General features: G+C 43.3%; 1 protein-coding gene across 1 annotated transcript in view; it reads right to left on the reverse strand.

Annotated features, from left to right (window-relative positions):
- Positions 1-16,612, reverse strand: part of LOC106579604 (E3 ubiquitin/ISG15 ligase TRIM25-like) — a 64,307-nt gene extending 47,695 nt beyond the window's left edge. The window contains exons 1-2 of the mRNA XM_082965542.1: positions 16,589-16,612; positions 8,106-8,714 (exon numbers count right to left, since the gene is read on the reverse strand). Coding sequence (XP_082821668.1) covers positions 8,106-8,714; positions 16,589-16,612 — 633 coding nt within the window. The remainder of the gene's footprint in view (positions 1-8,105; positions 8,715-16,588) is intronic.

The following is a 16,612-nucleotide window of genomic DNA, read 5'->3' on the forward strand; positions in this document are numbered from 1 at the left end:
CCGGCCATATGCGTCAGTCTGGAGGAGTTCGTGGGAGAGGTCAAGGAGGTGTTTGATGCCCCATTCTCCAGGAGAGAGGCTGCCCGGAAGCTTCTCCAGCTTTGGTAGGACTCCCACAGTGTAGCAGACTATGCGCTGGATTTCTGCACGTTGGCAGCTGAGAGTGCCTGGAACCAGGAAGCACTGTTTGAAATGTTCCTACACAGAGTCTCGGAGGAGGTCAAGGATGAGCTTGCAGCCCGGGAATTACCAATGGATCTCGATTCCCTCATCGCCTTGACCATCAGGATCGATGGGTGACTACGGGAACGACGGAGAGAGAAGATTCAATTTCACTCACCCATCCAAGTATTCCACCTCGCCTCCGAGGCATCCCGGAAGTCCCCGACGCCCCGTTGCCGAGAGAAACCGAGGCTACTTGAGGTTCCCTGAAGACGGCCGAGTCACCGTTTCCCGAGCCTATGCAACTAGACAGAGCTAGGTTGTCTCCAGCGGAACGGCTATACAGGCTCAACACTAAGAGTTGCTTGAATTGCGTGACTCGTGGTCATTTTGTGTCCTCTTGTCTGTTAACCTGTTAGGGCTAGGGGGCAGTATTTGCACGGCTGGATAAAAAATTTTACCCGATTTAATCTGGTTACTAATCCTACCCAGTAACTAGAATATGCATATACTTATTATATATGGATAGAAAACACTCTAAAGTTTCTAAAACTGTTTGAATGGTGTCTGTGAGTATAACAGAACTCATTTGGCAGGCAAAACCCTGAGACATTTTCTGACAGGAAGTGGATACCTGATGTGTTGTATTACCTTTAAACCTATGCCATTGAAAAACACATGGGCTGAGGAATATTTTGGCACTTCCTATTGCTTCCACTAGATGTCACCAGCCTTTACAAAGTGTTTTGAGTCTTCTGGAGGGAGATCTGACCGAACAAGAGCCATGGAACGATGATGGCCCATTAGACACCTGGCGCGCGAGTTCATGTTGGGTACCCTCGTTCCAATACGTTATAAAAGAGAATGCATTCGTCCACCTTGAATATTATTCATGTTCTGGTTAAAAAAGGCCCTAATGATTTATGCTATACAACGTTTGACATGTTTGAACGAACGGAAATATATTTTTTCCCCTCGTTCATGAAGTGAAGTCCGGCGGGCTTAGATCATGTGCTAACAAGACGGAGATTTTTGGACATAAATGATGAGCTTTTTTGAACAAAACTACATTCGTTATGGACCTGTGATACCTGGAAGTGACATCTGATGAAGAGAATCAAAGGTAATGGATTATTTACATAGTATTTTTGATTTTAGATCTCCCCAACATGACGGCTTGTCTGTATCGCAACGCGTATTTTTCTGGGCGCAGTGCTCAGATTATTGCAAAGTGTGATTTCCCAGTAAGGTTATTTTTAAATCTGGCAAGTTGATTGCGTTCAAGAGATGTAAATCTATAATTCTTTAAATGACAATATAATATTTTATCAATGTTTTCTAATTTTAATTATTTAATTTGTGTTGCTGACTTGACTGCCGGTTATTGGAGGGAAACGATTTCCTCAACATCAATGCCATAGTAAAACGCTGTTTTTGGATATAAATATGAACTTGATAGAACTAAAAATGCATGCATTGTCTAACATAATGTCCTAGGAGTGTCATCTGATGGAGATTGTAAAAGGTTAGTGCATCATTTTAGCTGGTTTTATGGTTTTGGTGACCCTGTCTTTGAATTGACAAAACATTACACACAACTCTTGTAAATGTACTGTCCTAACATACTCTAAATTTATGCTTTCGCCGTAAAACCTTTTTGAAATCGTAAAACGTGGTTAGATTAAGGAGATGTTTATCTTTCAAAGGGTGTAAAATATTTGTATGTTTGAAAAATTTGAATTTTGACATTTATTTGGATTCAAATTTGCCGCTCTTGAAATGCACCTGCTGTTGATGGAGTGCACCACGGGTGGGACGCTTGCGTCCCACCTAGCCCATAGAGGTTAAAAGACCAGGCTCACTGGTAGGAGCGAGTACTCTGGTGGGCCAAATGGAGAACTTTTCTGCTTCCCTTATTCACACTCCATTTCATGCCATTCTACTGTAGGAAACCAGTCGAAATCTCTCCGGGGCCTCATCGACTCTGGGACCGATGAGAGCTTTTTGGACTCTACCCTGGCATCCGAGCTGGGCATCCCCACTCAGCCCCTCTCCATTCCCATGGACGTTAGAGCACTGGATGGGCGCTCTATAGGCCGGGTCACCAACAACACCACTCCCATTAACCTACATGTGTCAGGGAACCACAGCGAGCCTATCCAGTTCCTGCTCATTAAGTCTCCTCAGATTCCCATGGTATTGGGATTCTCCTGGCTCCAGCAACACAATCCCCTCATTAACTGGTCTACTGGTGCCATCATGGGCTAGAGCCCGTCCTGCCACGGCCATTGCCTGAAGTCAGCACAACCTGCCCGGGGACGTCTTCCTGGGGGCTCAGAAGTTGCCCCAGACCTCTCTGCCATTCCCGCGGAGTACCAGGACCTCCGGGAGGTGTTCAACAAGACCCTGCACCTCTGCATTGACTACCAGGGTCTCAACAACATAATGGTGAAGAACCGCTACCTGCTACCCCCCATCTCCAGGGGGCCAACATGTTTTCCAAGCTGGATCTACGGAACGCCTACCACCTGGAGCGAATATGGGAAGGGGACGAGTGGAAGACTGCCTTCAACATGGCCAGCGGTCACTACGAGAATCTGGTCATGCCATTTGGCCTCACCAACACCCCTGCTGTGTTCCAGGCTCTGGTTAATGATGTTCTCCGTGACATATTGAACCGGTTCGTATTTGTCTACCTCAATGACATCCTCGTCTTCTCCTGCTCCACCCAAGAACATGTGCTCCACGTCTGACAGGTTCTCCAACGCTTCCTGGAGAACCAGCTGTTTGTGAAAGCAGAGAAGTGCGAGTTCCATCGCTCAACCATCCGTTTTCTGGGTTACATCATCGCTGCAGGGAGTGTACAAATGGATCCCGGGAAGGAGAGAGCGGTGGTGAATTAGCCCCAGCCTACTCCAGGGCTCCTGGCTTCCCCCCTGTCTGCACTCACCTCGCCCAAGGTTCCATTCACGTGGTCTCCAACTGCTGACTGCGCATTCCTGGACCTCAAACATCGCTTCACCACAGCTCCCATCTTGGTTCATCCTGACCCATCCCGTCAGTTCATGGTGGAGGCCGATACTTCGGATGTCGGAGTGGGGGCTGTACTGTCCCAGCGTTCTGCCCTGGACCTCAAGCTACATCCCTGCGCCTTCTTCTCCCATCGCCTCAATGCCACGGAGAAGAACTACGATGTGGGGAATCGTGAGATTCTTGCGGTGAAGATGGTGTTGGAGGAATGGAGGCACTGGCTGGAGGGGGCAGAATATCCATTCATCATGTGGACCAACCACAAGAACCTGGAGTATCTCCGCACCACCATGCGCCTAAATTCCAGGCAAGCTAGATGGGCCCTGCTATTCACATGGTTCAACTTCTCCCTCTCGTACCGGCCGGGATCTAAGAATGTCAAACCGGATGCGCTGTCACATCGCCCTGATAACCGGATGTTCGTTCCTGACGCCGTCCGCTCCGCGGTCCTGGAGAGGGCCCACTCCTCCAGGTTTGCCTGCTATCCAGGCTCCCATCAGCCCCTGGCTTTTGTGCGACAACCCTTTTGGTGGCCTACCATGGTCCCTGACATGTCTGCATTCGTCGCCGCTTGCATGGTTTGTGCACAGGACAAGACTCCTCGGCAAGCTCCAGCTGGTCTCCTTCAACCTCTGCCTGTCCCTCACCGTCCCTGGTCTCACATCTTCCTGGACTTTGTCACAGGTCTTCCCCTATCGAATGGCAACACCGCCATCCTGACGGTGGTGGATCGGTTTTCCAAAGCTGCTCACTTCATTCCTCTCCCCAAACTACCCACTGCCAAAGAGATGACCAAGCTCATGCGGCAGCACGTCTTCTGAATCCATGGTCTACCAGTAGACATGGTCTCTGACAGGGGTCCTCAGTTCTCATCTCAGTTCTGGAAGGCATTCTGCACCCTCATTGGGTCATCGGCCAGCCTGTCCTCTGGGTTCCACCCCCAGTCCAATGGCCAGTCTGAGCAAGCCAACCAGGACCTAGAGACTTCGCTGCCTGGTCTCTGCCAACCCCAACACCTGGAGCCAGCAGCTTGTGTGGGTCACCTGCAACACCCTTCCCTGCTCTGCCACAGGCCTATCACCTTTTGAGTGTTCCCTGGGGTATCATCCCCCACTCTTCCCTGAGCAGGAAGAAGAGGTTGGCGTACATTCTGCCCAGATGTTTGTCCGCCGCTGTCATCGTACCTGGAAGAGAGCCTGGTCGGCCTTCCTCAAGACCACCTCCAAGTATCAACGACAAGCAGATCACCGCTGGACCCCGGCTCTCCGGTATTGGCTAGGGCAGAAGGTATGGCTGTCAACCCGGAATCTGCCCCTCAGTGTGGAATCCCACAAACTCTACCCCTGTTTATCGGCCCATTTCCCATCTCCAAAGTCATTAGCCCCTCTGCTGTTTGTCTTCTGTTGCCCCGTACCCTTCGTATACATCCTACCTTTAATGTGTCCAGAGAGAAACCCATGTCTCACAGCCCTTTGTCTCCTGTTTCCTGACCCTGCCTGCCGTCCTGTACCTTTGCTCCAACTATCTGGATGACCGACCTCTGCCTGCCCTTGACCTGTTTTTGTATGAAAATATCCTCAAATAAATGGTGACATTCTGAACTGTTGACTCATAAAACGTTTAATCTCAAACCCAAAATGTTGGAGTATAGAGCCGAATGTATACATTTTAGCTTCACTGTCCAAATAAATACAGAGGCGAGTGTATCTGGTCATTAACCTCTATGGGCTAGGTGGGACGCTAGCGTGCCACCCGTGGTGCACTCCATCAACAGCAGGTGCATTTCAAGAGCGGCAAATTTGAATCCAAATAAATGTCAAAATTCAAATTTTTCAAAAATACAACTATTTTACACCATTTGAAAGATAAACATCTCCTTAATCTAACCACGTTTTACGATTTCAAAAAGGTTTTACGGCGAAAGCATAAATTTAGAGTATGTTAGGACAGTACATTTACAAGAGTTGTGTGTAATGTTTTGTCAAGTCAAAGACAGGGTCACCAAAACCATAAAACCAGCTAAAATGATGCACTAACCTTTTACAATCTCCATCAGATGACACTCCTAGGACATTATGTTAGACAATGCATGCATTTTTAGTTCTATCAAGTTCATATTTATATCCAAAAACAGCGTTTTACTATGGCATTGATGTTGAGGAAATCGTTTCCCTCTAATAACCGGCAGTCAAGTCAGCGTCACAAATTAAATAATTAAAATTAGAAAACATTGGTAAAATATTATATTGTCATTTAAAGAATTATAGATTTACATCTCTTGAACGCAATCAACTTGCCAGATTTAAAAATAACCTTACTGGGAAATCACACTTTGCAATAATCTGAGCACTGCGCCCAGAAAAATACGCGTTGCGATACAGACTAGACGTCATGTTGGGGAGATCTAAAATCGAAAATACTATGTAAATAATCCATTACCTTTGATTCTCTTCATCAGATGTCACTTCCAGGTATCACAGGTCCATAACGAATGTAGTTTTGTTCAAAAAAGCTCATCATTTATGTCCAAAAATCTCCGTCTTGTTACCACATGATCTAAGCCAGCCGGACTTCTCGTCATGAACGAGGGGAAAAAATATATTTCCGTTCGTTCAAACATGTCAAACGTTGTATAGCATAAATCATTAGGGCCTTTTTTAACCAGAACATGAATAATATTCAAGGTGGACGAATGCATACTCTTTTATAACGTATTGGAACGAGGGTACCCAACATGAACTCGCGCGCCAGGTGTCTAATGGGACATCATCGTTCCATGGCTCTTGTTCGGTCAGATCTCCCTCCAGAAGACTCAAAACACTTTGTAAAGGCTGGTGACATCTAGTGGAAGCAATAGGAAGTGCCAAAATATTCCTCAGCCCCTGTGTTTTTCAATGGGATAGGTTTAAAGTCAATACAACACATCAGGTATCCACTTCCTGTCAGAAAATGTCTCAGGGTTTTGCCTGCCAAATGAGTTCTGTTATACTCACAGACACCATTCAAACAGTTTTAGAAACTTTAGAGTGTTTTCTATCCATATATAATAAGTATATGCATATTCTAGTTACTGGGTAGGATTAGTAACCAGATTAAATCGGGTAAAAAATTTTTATCCAGACGTGCAAATGCTGCCCCCTAGCCCTAACAGGTTAATATAACTAATTTCTAAAATAAATGACCCAAACCTCTTTGCTGGAGGATAGAGCCAAATGTACACATTTTAGCTTCTCTGTCCAAATGATGCAGGGTAAGACCTCAGATCCAGGAGAGACACAGAGAGACTGGAAACTCTACAGTGGCAGATCAGAAAATAAGTAAAAGATGTTTGTTGAGAAAGACACATATTTAACTTTCATCAGAAGCACCTGATGCTGTGGATAAAGAGCCAGTGATGTCACCTGGAGGAATTTGAGGTTGTCCTCTGTGTGTGAGAGCTGCTCCAGCTCAGCTTCTCTCCTCCTGAGCTCAGACATCTCCTGCTCCAGTTGCTTCAGGAGTCTTTCAGCTCGACTCACTTCAGCCTTCTCCTGGGCTCTGATCTGTTCCTTCACCTCAGAGCTCTTTCTGTCAATGGAGCAAATCAGCTCAGTAAAGATCCTCTCACTGTCCTCCACTGCTACTTGTACGGAGTTCTGTTAAGACAAACAGAAAGAGAGGAGGGATTCCATTTCAGTGTCAGAACCCCAGACAGCCTGTTCCTTACAGTGGGGCTCAGTGGGATCGGAACATGGCCGAGAACTTCCCAGCACATCCAGTTTTACTGCAGCTTAGTTTAGGAAGAGTAAGTCACTTTAGAATAGACTAGCTGCTAAGTCAGGGTTTCCCAAACTCGGCCCTGGGACCCCCCTGGGTCCACGTTTGTTTTTTGCCGTAGAGCTACACAGCTGATTCCAATAATCAACTCATCATCAAGCTTTGATGACTTGAACCAGCTGTGTAGTGCTAGGTCAAGAACCTAAACGTACACCTTGGTTTCAGTTTTACTGCAGTTTAGTTTAGGAGAAGTAAGTCCCTTTAGAAAGGACTATCTGCTAAGTGAATACATATAAATGGTCAACACTCACCTTGAGTGACTTCACAGCCTGTCTCACCTTGTAACGCCCTGGCCATAGAGAGGGGTTTTTGTTCTTTATTTTGGTTAGGCCAAGGTGTTACATTGGGTGGGCGTTCTACGTTCCTTTATCTATGTTTTTGTATTTCTTTGTTTTGGGCCGTGTGTGGCTCCCAATCAGGCACAGCTGAAGCTCGTTGTTGCTGATTGGGAGTCACACATAAGGAGCATGTTTTTCCTTTGGGTTTTGTGGGTAATTGTTTCTGTTAGTGTTTGCACCTGCCAGGACTGTTTGGCTGTCAGTTTTCTTGTTTTGTTTGTATAGTGTTCTTTCTTTATTAAATATTCAATGATGAACACTAACTCCGCTGCACCTTGGTCTACTCTCTCTCACGACAGCCCTTACACACCTCCTGTATCTCTTTCTCTCTCTTCTGGATTCTCTGTTTGAATTTCTGTTTCTCCGCCAGCTGGCTCTGCAGCTAAACAAATGTCATTCCATGGTTAATTTGTGCAAGTGATTCTATCTAAGTTAAAACAGATCAAACTTTATGATAGGTCAGAGTCTACACATTATGGAGGAAAAGGTATGCATGTGTTTGTTTGAATGTGACCGATCAGATTCGATCCCGGGTCTCCTGCATGCCAGAAAAGTGCATTAGCCTGCAAACCTAAAGCATAGGCATTAACTGAAGGAGCCAATACAACTCTTCAGGTCTCAGTAAATGTTAAATCACGTGAGTGTGTATATTAGCACAGCTAGATGATTGGGTGTTTGTTTACTTCCAAGCTATGTTGTACAGTAAGTAGTCACTAATATTCAGCAATGAATGGTATTTTTGAAGTAAGCAGCAATTACAATTGTCCTTTCCTGTCTCTCAGTCCTTTCTGATTCAGCTGAGGCTGTATCATGACCTTTATGTTCACCCACCACACACAGCAGACAGATAAACTGTTGATCAGTACGGCAGTACATCTGCAGTAGTTTGTCATGACGAGAGCAGATCTTCTCGTCTAGTTGTGTGGAGGCTTTGACAAGCGTGTGCTTCTTAAAGGCAGGAGATTCATAGTGAGGCTGGAGGTGAGTCTCACAGTAAGAGACCAGACACACCAGACAGGACTTGACAGATTTGAGTTTTCTCTCAGTGCAGACATCACACGCCACATCTCCAGGTCCAGCATAATAGTGAGCAGGAGGAGCAGCTTGGAGTCCTGTCTTCTTCAGATTCTCCACCAATTCTGCTAGCAGGATGCTTTTCTTCAGAACAGGCCTCGGGATAAAGGTCTGTCTGCACTGAGGGCAGCTATAGACACCCTTCTGATCATCCTGATCCCAGCAGTCCTTAATACAGCCCATACAGTAACTGTGTCCACAGGGAATAGTGACTGGATCCTTCAGTAGATCCAGACATATTGAACAACTGATTGAATTCATGGCTGATGCCAATTTGGTGCACACACTCACAGACTGAGATTACTTTTGTTTCTCTAGAATTGTTTGTGCTCATGAGTGGAAACATTTCCTGGTTGTGGTGTACTCTTTACCTGCACAGAGCGGTTGTGATTGGAGGTGGTAAAGGAATTTCCAGTTATGGAATGTGTTCCATGAAAAAAATTGACATTCCCCAATTGACAGTTTACTAGACATAGACCACACATCTAAGTACATAGTTATTACAATATTTATTGAGGATTATTGAAGTGACAATTCAGGAGGACAAAGTCAGTAGGCTGTGTAATGATAGATCAGGGGGAGATTCTGGAATATGTGAAATGGAGTCCTCGGCTGCCATTTCACTTAAAATCAATGGCAATCCTCCATGGTCATAGACTTACTTACAGTTTGTTCAAGGGGATCGCTGTGAGCAAGGTGCTGTGAGAACATAATGTGTAGTTATTCAGCCGATCCTGTCAAACAGGTTAGTTAGAAGATAGAGGGTGGAGAAAGGAGGGAGGCTTCCAAACACTGGAGAAATGATAAAACCCTAACCTCCATACAGTAGTGTAGTGGTAATATTTATCATATAAGCATATTATATATACCTCACATGCCACCCATAATACAATTGGCCTTATGAAAGTGTTTATCTTACCCTGTCTCACAGATTGGTGAGATACACTCGCTTTCTCTTTCCACCTCAGGGACTTTTTAAAATAAACAATTATTTCAACTTTCTCCTGTTTCGGAAAGGTGTGCCGCTAGCGGGACACCTAAACAACATCCGGTGAAATTGCAGAGCGCCAAATTCAAACTACAGTATTATAAATATTTAACTTTCATAAAATCACAAGTGTAATACATCAAAATAAAGCTTATCTTCTTGTTAATCCAGCCGCTGTGTCACATTTCAAAAAGGCTTAACGGTGAAAGCATACCATACGATTATCTGAGGACAATGCTCGCTTACAAAAGCATACAAACATTTTCCAGCCAAGTAGATTAGTCACGAAAGTCAGAAATAGCGATAAAATTAATCACTTACCTTTGATGATCTTCATATGGTTGCACTCACAAGACTCCATGTTACACAATAAATATTCGTTTTGTTCGATAAAGGCTCTCTTTATATAAAAAAACCCTCGCATTTTGTTCAGTAATCCACTGGATCAAAGGCGGTCACAACAGGCAGACGAATAGATCCAAATTGTACTGGTAAAGTTTGTCGAAACATGTCAAATTATGTTTTTTATTAATCCTCAGTTTGTCTATTGTCTTTATAATCCATAATATTTAAACCGGACACTAGCGCATTCAATTCAAAGTAAAAAGAACAGAGGGCGCCGCTCCCGGTTGCGCGCACAAAAAAGCTCTTGTTCATTCAAGCGACCACTCAGAAAATGTTGTCATTCTTACTAATTTTTCAGAATAAAAGCCTGAAACAATGTCTAAAGACTGTTGACATCTAGTGGAAGCCGTAGGAACTGCAATCTAGGTCCCATCTCTTTATGTGGTGGATAGGCTTTCAATGGAAAAACACTCATATCAAAAGAATGCCACTTCCTGGATGGATTTTACTCAGGTTTTCGCCTGCCATATCAGTTCTGTTATACTCACAGACATTATAGTAACAGTTTTAGAAACTTTAGAGTGTTTTCTATCCATATGCATATCCTAGCTTCTGGGTCTGAGTAACAGGCAGTTTACATTGGGCACCTCATTCATCCAAACTACTCAAAACTGCCCCCGGTCCCAGAAAGGCTATTTAACCAGGTAGGCCAGTTGAGAACAAGTTCTCATTTACACCTGCGACCTGGCCAAGATAAAGCAAAGCAGTGCGACAACAACAACAACACAAAGTTACACATAAACAAACATATAGTCAATAACACAATAGAAAAATATACAGTGTGTGCAAATGTAGAAGAGTAGGGAGGTAAGGCAAAAAATAGGCCATAGAGGCGAAATAATTACAATTTAGCATTAACACTGGAGTGATAGATGTGCAGATGATGATGTGCAAGTAGAGATACTGGGGTGTAAAAGAGCAAAAGGATAAATAACTATATGGGGATGAGGTAGTAGGGTGTTCTATTTACAGATTGGCTGTGTACAGGTACAGTGATCGGTAAGCTGCTCTGACAGCTGATGCTTAAAGTTAGAGAGGGAGCTATAAGACTCTACTTCTGTGATTTTTGCAATTCGTTCCAGTCATTGGCAGCAGAGAACTGGAAGGAAAGGCGACCAAAGTAAGTGTTGGCTTTGGGGATGACCAGTGAAATATACCTGCTGGATCGCATGCTACAGGTGGGTATTGTTATGGTGACCAGTGAGCTGAGATAAGGCGGGCTTTACCTAGCCTCTTGTCGGTCGCCTAGGATAGGGGGCGCTACAGCGATTTTTGAAAAAAATGTGTGCCCATTTTAAACGGCCTCCTACTCAAACTCAGAAGCTAGGATATGCATATAATTAATACTTGTCGATAGAAAACACCCTAAAGTTTCTAAAACTGTTTGAATGGAGTCTGTGAATATAACAGAACTCATATGGCAGTCAAAACCCCGAGACCGATCGTAACAGGATGTGGAATTCTGAATTGCGGACTCAACTTCATCACTTTGCCTATAAATCACACCGTGAGCAATGGTTCATTGAGTACTTCCTATTGCTTCCACTAGATGTCCCCAGTCTTTACAAAGTGGTTTGAGTCTCCTACTGTGAAAACTGACTGAATGAGACGCTGTGGAAAGTGGTCACATGAGGAGGGCCATCACCATTATGATGCTGGCGCCCTGGCTACCCTCCCCTTTCGAAACGTTTAGAAACACAATGCAATCGTCCCCCTTGAATCTTATTGGAGCTCTGGTTGAAAAAGGCCCTAAAGATTTATGTTATACAACGTTTGACATGTTTGAACGAACCTAAAAAAAAAAAATATGCATTTTATTGAAAGAGGAGTCCCACGGCCGACGGAAGTTTTGGAGCAGCCTTCAGAACGCGCTAACAAGAACAAGCTATTGGGACGTAAAGGATTAACTTTTTCGAACGAAAATACATTTGTTGTGGACCTGGGATTTCTGGAAGTGCTTTCTGATGAAGATAATCAAAGGTAAGGGATTATTGACAATAGTATACAAGAGTAGATTTGATATGCGATTGTTCCAAGATGGCGCTGACCTGTAACGGTAGCCTATTTTTCTGAGTATCGCATCCCCTTTTATCGCAAAGTGTGATTACCCAGTAAAGTTATTTTTAAATCTGGCATTACAGGTGCTTTCAAGAGATATTCATCTATAAATCTTTGCATTTAGCTGTTTTTTGGTTATTTGTGATGCATGTGGTTGGTCGGAAAATGGCTATGTGGCTACTTTTACGATATACTCCTCTAACATAATCTAATGTTTTGCTTTTGCTGTAAAGCCTTTTTGAAATCGGACAACGTGGTTTGATTCAGGAGAGGTGTATCTATAAAACGATATAACATAGTCCTATATTTCAAAAAAAAAAAAGTTATAATTTTGTTATGCTAATGGTAATAGGATTTTTCGCTGGATGTCCGTCCCGCATACGGGACGAGCCCGACAAGAGGCTAGCAAAGACTTATAGATTATCTGGAGCCAGTGTGTTTGGCGATGAATATGTTGTGAGGGCCAGCCAACGAGAGCATACAGGTTGCAGTGGTGGGTGGTATATGGGGCTTTGGTGACAAAATGGATGGCACTGTGATAGACTACATCCAGTTTGCTGAGTAGAGTGTTGGAGGCTATTTTGTAAATTACATCGCCGAAGACAAGGATCGGTAGGATAGTCAATTTTACAAGGGTATGTTTGGCAGCATGAGTGAAGGATGCTTTGTTGTGAAATAGGAAGCCGATTGTAGATTTCATTTTGGATTGGAGATGCTTAATGTGAGTCTGGAAGGAGAGTTTACAGTCTAACACCTGGGTATTTGTAGTTGTCCACATATTCTAAGTCAGAACTGTCCAGAGTAGTGATGCTAGTCGGGCTGGCGGGTGCGGGCAGCACTCGGTTGAAGAGCATGCATTTAGTTTTACTAGCATTTAAAAGCAGTTGGAGGCCACAGAAGGAGTGTTGTATGGCATTGAAGCTCGTTTGGATGTTTGTTAACACAGTGTCCAAAGAAGGGCCAGATGTATACAGAATGGTTTCGTCTGTGTAGAGGTGGATCAGAGAATCACCAGCAGCAAGAGCGACATCATTGTTATATACAGAGAAAAGACTTGACCCGAGAATTGAACCCTGTGGCACCCCCATATTGACTGCCAGAGTTCCGGACAACAGGCCCTCTGATTGACACACTGAACTCTATCTGAGAAGTAGTTGGGGAACCAGGCGAGCCAGTCATTTGAGAAACCAAGGCTATTGAGTCTGCAGATAAAAATGTGGTGATTGACAGAGTCGAAAGCCTTGGCCAGATCAATGAAGACGGCTGCAAAGTACTGTCTTTTACAGTACTTTTACAGTACTTTATGATATTGTTTAGGACCTTGAGCATGGCTCGCGGCACAATGCCTCTTCCCTATTTGACCTAGTGAGTTTGTGTCTATGCATTGATATGCAGGCTACGTGTGCCTTTTTTTAGGTATGTATTTCTGTACTTGAGCATGAACATTTCTAACCATTTTTTAAAAGGGAATGAGGTAAAGAGATTTTTTTTGTCTTAAAGGGGCGGTGTTGTATTTTGAGATGGGCTCAAATTAGCTAACCAATAGGTAGAGGGTAGCATAATTTGTCTTGTTCTCTGTAATAATGGTATGGGATTAATGATGCATTTTATTTTGTAAAGTGTTTTTTTTGCACCAAACAACACAATAATATGTTCAGGCACCTCCTTGTCTGAAGGACAAGTGGATGAACAGGTTAATGTAAAGCCCATCATGTTCTTTTCAAAAGTCTCATGGAATGTAGGCCTACATTGAGTGGGTACATGTGGGTACATTTCATGTTTGTGTGTATTGCAAGAAGAGCGTTGTGGTTGGACAGAGGTGCTTGTAGAAGTTCCATTTAAGGTATGTGTGCCATGCACTGGATATATGAAGAAGAAAAAATTGACTCAAGCCATCCAAGTCGCAGACTGTTCTCTCTGCAAGCAGTACCAATGCACCTGCAAGTCTGAAACCAAAAGGACCCTTAACAGCTTCCACCCCCAAACCATCAGACAGCTAATTAGTCTGGGTAGCTATTGGTTAACTTCTCTAGGGCCAGTGGGACGATTTCGTCCCACCTACGTAACAGCCAGTGGAATCCCGTGGCGCGTTATTCAAATACCTTAGAAATGCTATTACTTCAATTTCTCAAACATATGACTATTTTACACCATTTTAAAGACAAGACTCTCGTTAATCTAACCACACTGTCCGATTTCAAAAAGGCTTTACAACGAAAGCAAAACATTAGATTATGTCAGCAGAGTACATAGCCAGAAATAATCAGACACCCATTTTTCAAGCTAGCATATAATGTCACAAAAACCAAAACCACAGCTAAATGCAGCACTAACCTTTGATGATCTTCATCAGATGACAATCTTAGGACACTATGTTATACAATACGTGCATGTTTTGTTCAATCAAGTTCATATTTATATCAAAAACCAGCTTTTTACATTAGCATGTGACGTTCAGAACTAGCATACCCCCCGCAAACTTCCGGTGAATTTACTAAATTACTCACGATAAACGTTCACAAAAAACATAACAATTATTTTAAGAATTATAGATACAGAACTCCTCTATGCACTCGCTATGTCCGATTTTAAAATAGCTTTTCGGTGAAAGCACATTTTGCAATATTCTGAGTAGATAGCCCGGCATCACAGGGCTAGCTATTTAGACACCCACCAAGTTTAGCCCTCACCAAAGTCAGATTTACTATAAGAAAAATGTTATTACCTTTGCTGTTCTTTGTCAGAATGCACTCCCAGGACTTCTACTTCAATAACAAATGTTGGTTAGGTTGAAAATAATCCATAGTTATGTTCAAATATCCTCTGTTTTGTTCGTGCGTTCAAGACACTATCCGAAGTGTAAAGAAGGGTGACGCGCACGATGCGTTTCGTGACAAAAAATGTCTAAATATTCCATTACCGTACTTCGAAGCATGTCAACCTCTGTTTAAAATCAATTTTTATGCAATTTCTCTCGTAAAAAAGCGATAACATACCGACCGGGAAAGCGTGTTTACGTTCAAAGAGAGAGAAAATAAAAACATGGGATCCCCTCGTGCACGAGCCTCAGTCTGATGGTCCTCTGATAGAGCACTTACCAAAGGCGCTAATGTTTTTCAGCCCGGGGCTGGAATTGCATCATTCAGCTTTTTCCCGGGTTCTGAGAGCCTATGGGAGCCGTAGGAAGTGTCACGTTACAGCAAAGATCCTCAGTTTTCAATAAACAGAGCCAAGAAGCTCAAGGAATGGTCAGAGAGGGCACTTCCTGTACAGAATCTTCTCAGGTTTTTGCCTGCCATATGAGTTCTGTTATACTCACAGACACCATTCAAACAGTTTTAGAAACTTTAGGGTGTTTTCTATCCAAAGCCAATAATGATATGCATATTCTTGTTTCTGGACAGTAGTAATAACCAGATTAAATCGGGTACGTTTTTTATCCGGCCGTGTAAATACTGCCCCCTAGCCCTAACAGGTTAACTATTTAACTATCTGCATTGACCCTTTTTGTGACTCATCACTTATGCCGATGCTACTGTTTATTATCTATCCTCTTGCCTAGTCACTTTATTCCTAGATACATGTACACTACCGTTCAAAAGTTTGGGGTCACTTAGAAATGTCCTTGTTATTGAAAGAAAAGCATTTTTTTTTGTCCATTAAAATAACATCAAATTGATCAGAAATACAGTGTAGACATTGTTCATCTTGTAAATGACTATAGTAGCTGAAAATGGCCGATTTTGAATGGAATATTTACATAGGCGTCCTCAACTGGTTGAGTGTCTGGAGCATCAGCATTTGTGGGTTCGATTACAGGTTCAAAAATGTCAAAAACAAAGAACTTTCTTTGGCAGCTTCATTAAATAGTACCCGCAAAACACCAGTCACAACGTCAACAGTGAAGAAAGCGACTCCGGGATGCTGGCATTCTAGGCAGAGTTGCAAAGAAAAAGCCATATCTCAGATTGGCCAATAAAAAGGAAAGATTAGGAAAGGTTGGGACCTCCATGCAAATACTTTGGGTATGTTGGGTGTGGAGGGGTCCCTAAAGCCATTATTTAGAGAATCGTTGTCTGCTTGAAATTGACAACAAAGTGACTGTCATAAGGATTCTCGTTTGCCATCATGGTGGTATAATATCCAACAAGCTTTTTACACATTGATCACTGTTACGGATACAGGTAGTGTGTATCCTGTATGTGTATTTCTTTTCTCTCCTTCTCCCCTCACAGGTGACAATCATCATTCCCCAATCAGAAGACACCTGCTCTTTTTTCACTTACCCTACCCTTGACGGTAGATTTAAGTTGTCTGTGGTTAATTGTTCTCACTGTTACTTTTTCACTGTTATAATTTGCATGAGTTATGTTACGGGTCTCGTTGCCATCCCCCCTAGACTGCAGGGCCAAAGGGATTCGTAACAATCACCTAGCCCCTACAATCAGATGATTTATTGATTGTAAATCCTTCAGGATTTCCTTTTCACTCATTATTTCACTATTTCACTTTAGATACAATCATGTCATCCCAACATGGAATGCACCTTTCAATTAAAATTATTATTTTTAATTTTAGTCTCTTTTTCACTATAGTGCATTTCTGAAATGCTGGTTTGATTAATTTAATGTCAAGCCTGCTTCTGCTCTCCCTCTCTGGCACTCGAGGGCGCCAGACTGCCTTCCTTGCGCACACCTGTCACCATCATTATGTGCACCTGAGCTTCATCATTGGTCACCAT

The sequence above is a fragment of the Salmo salar genome, chromosome 19 (assembly GCF_965601325.2).
Source record: "Salmo salar chromosome 19, fSalSal1, whole genome shotgun sequence".
Lineage (NCBI taxonomy): Eukaryota > Metazoa > Chordata > Actinopteri > Salmoniformes > Salmonidae > Salmo > Salmo salar.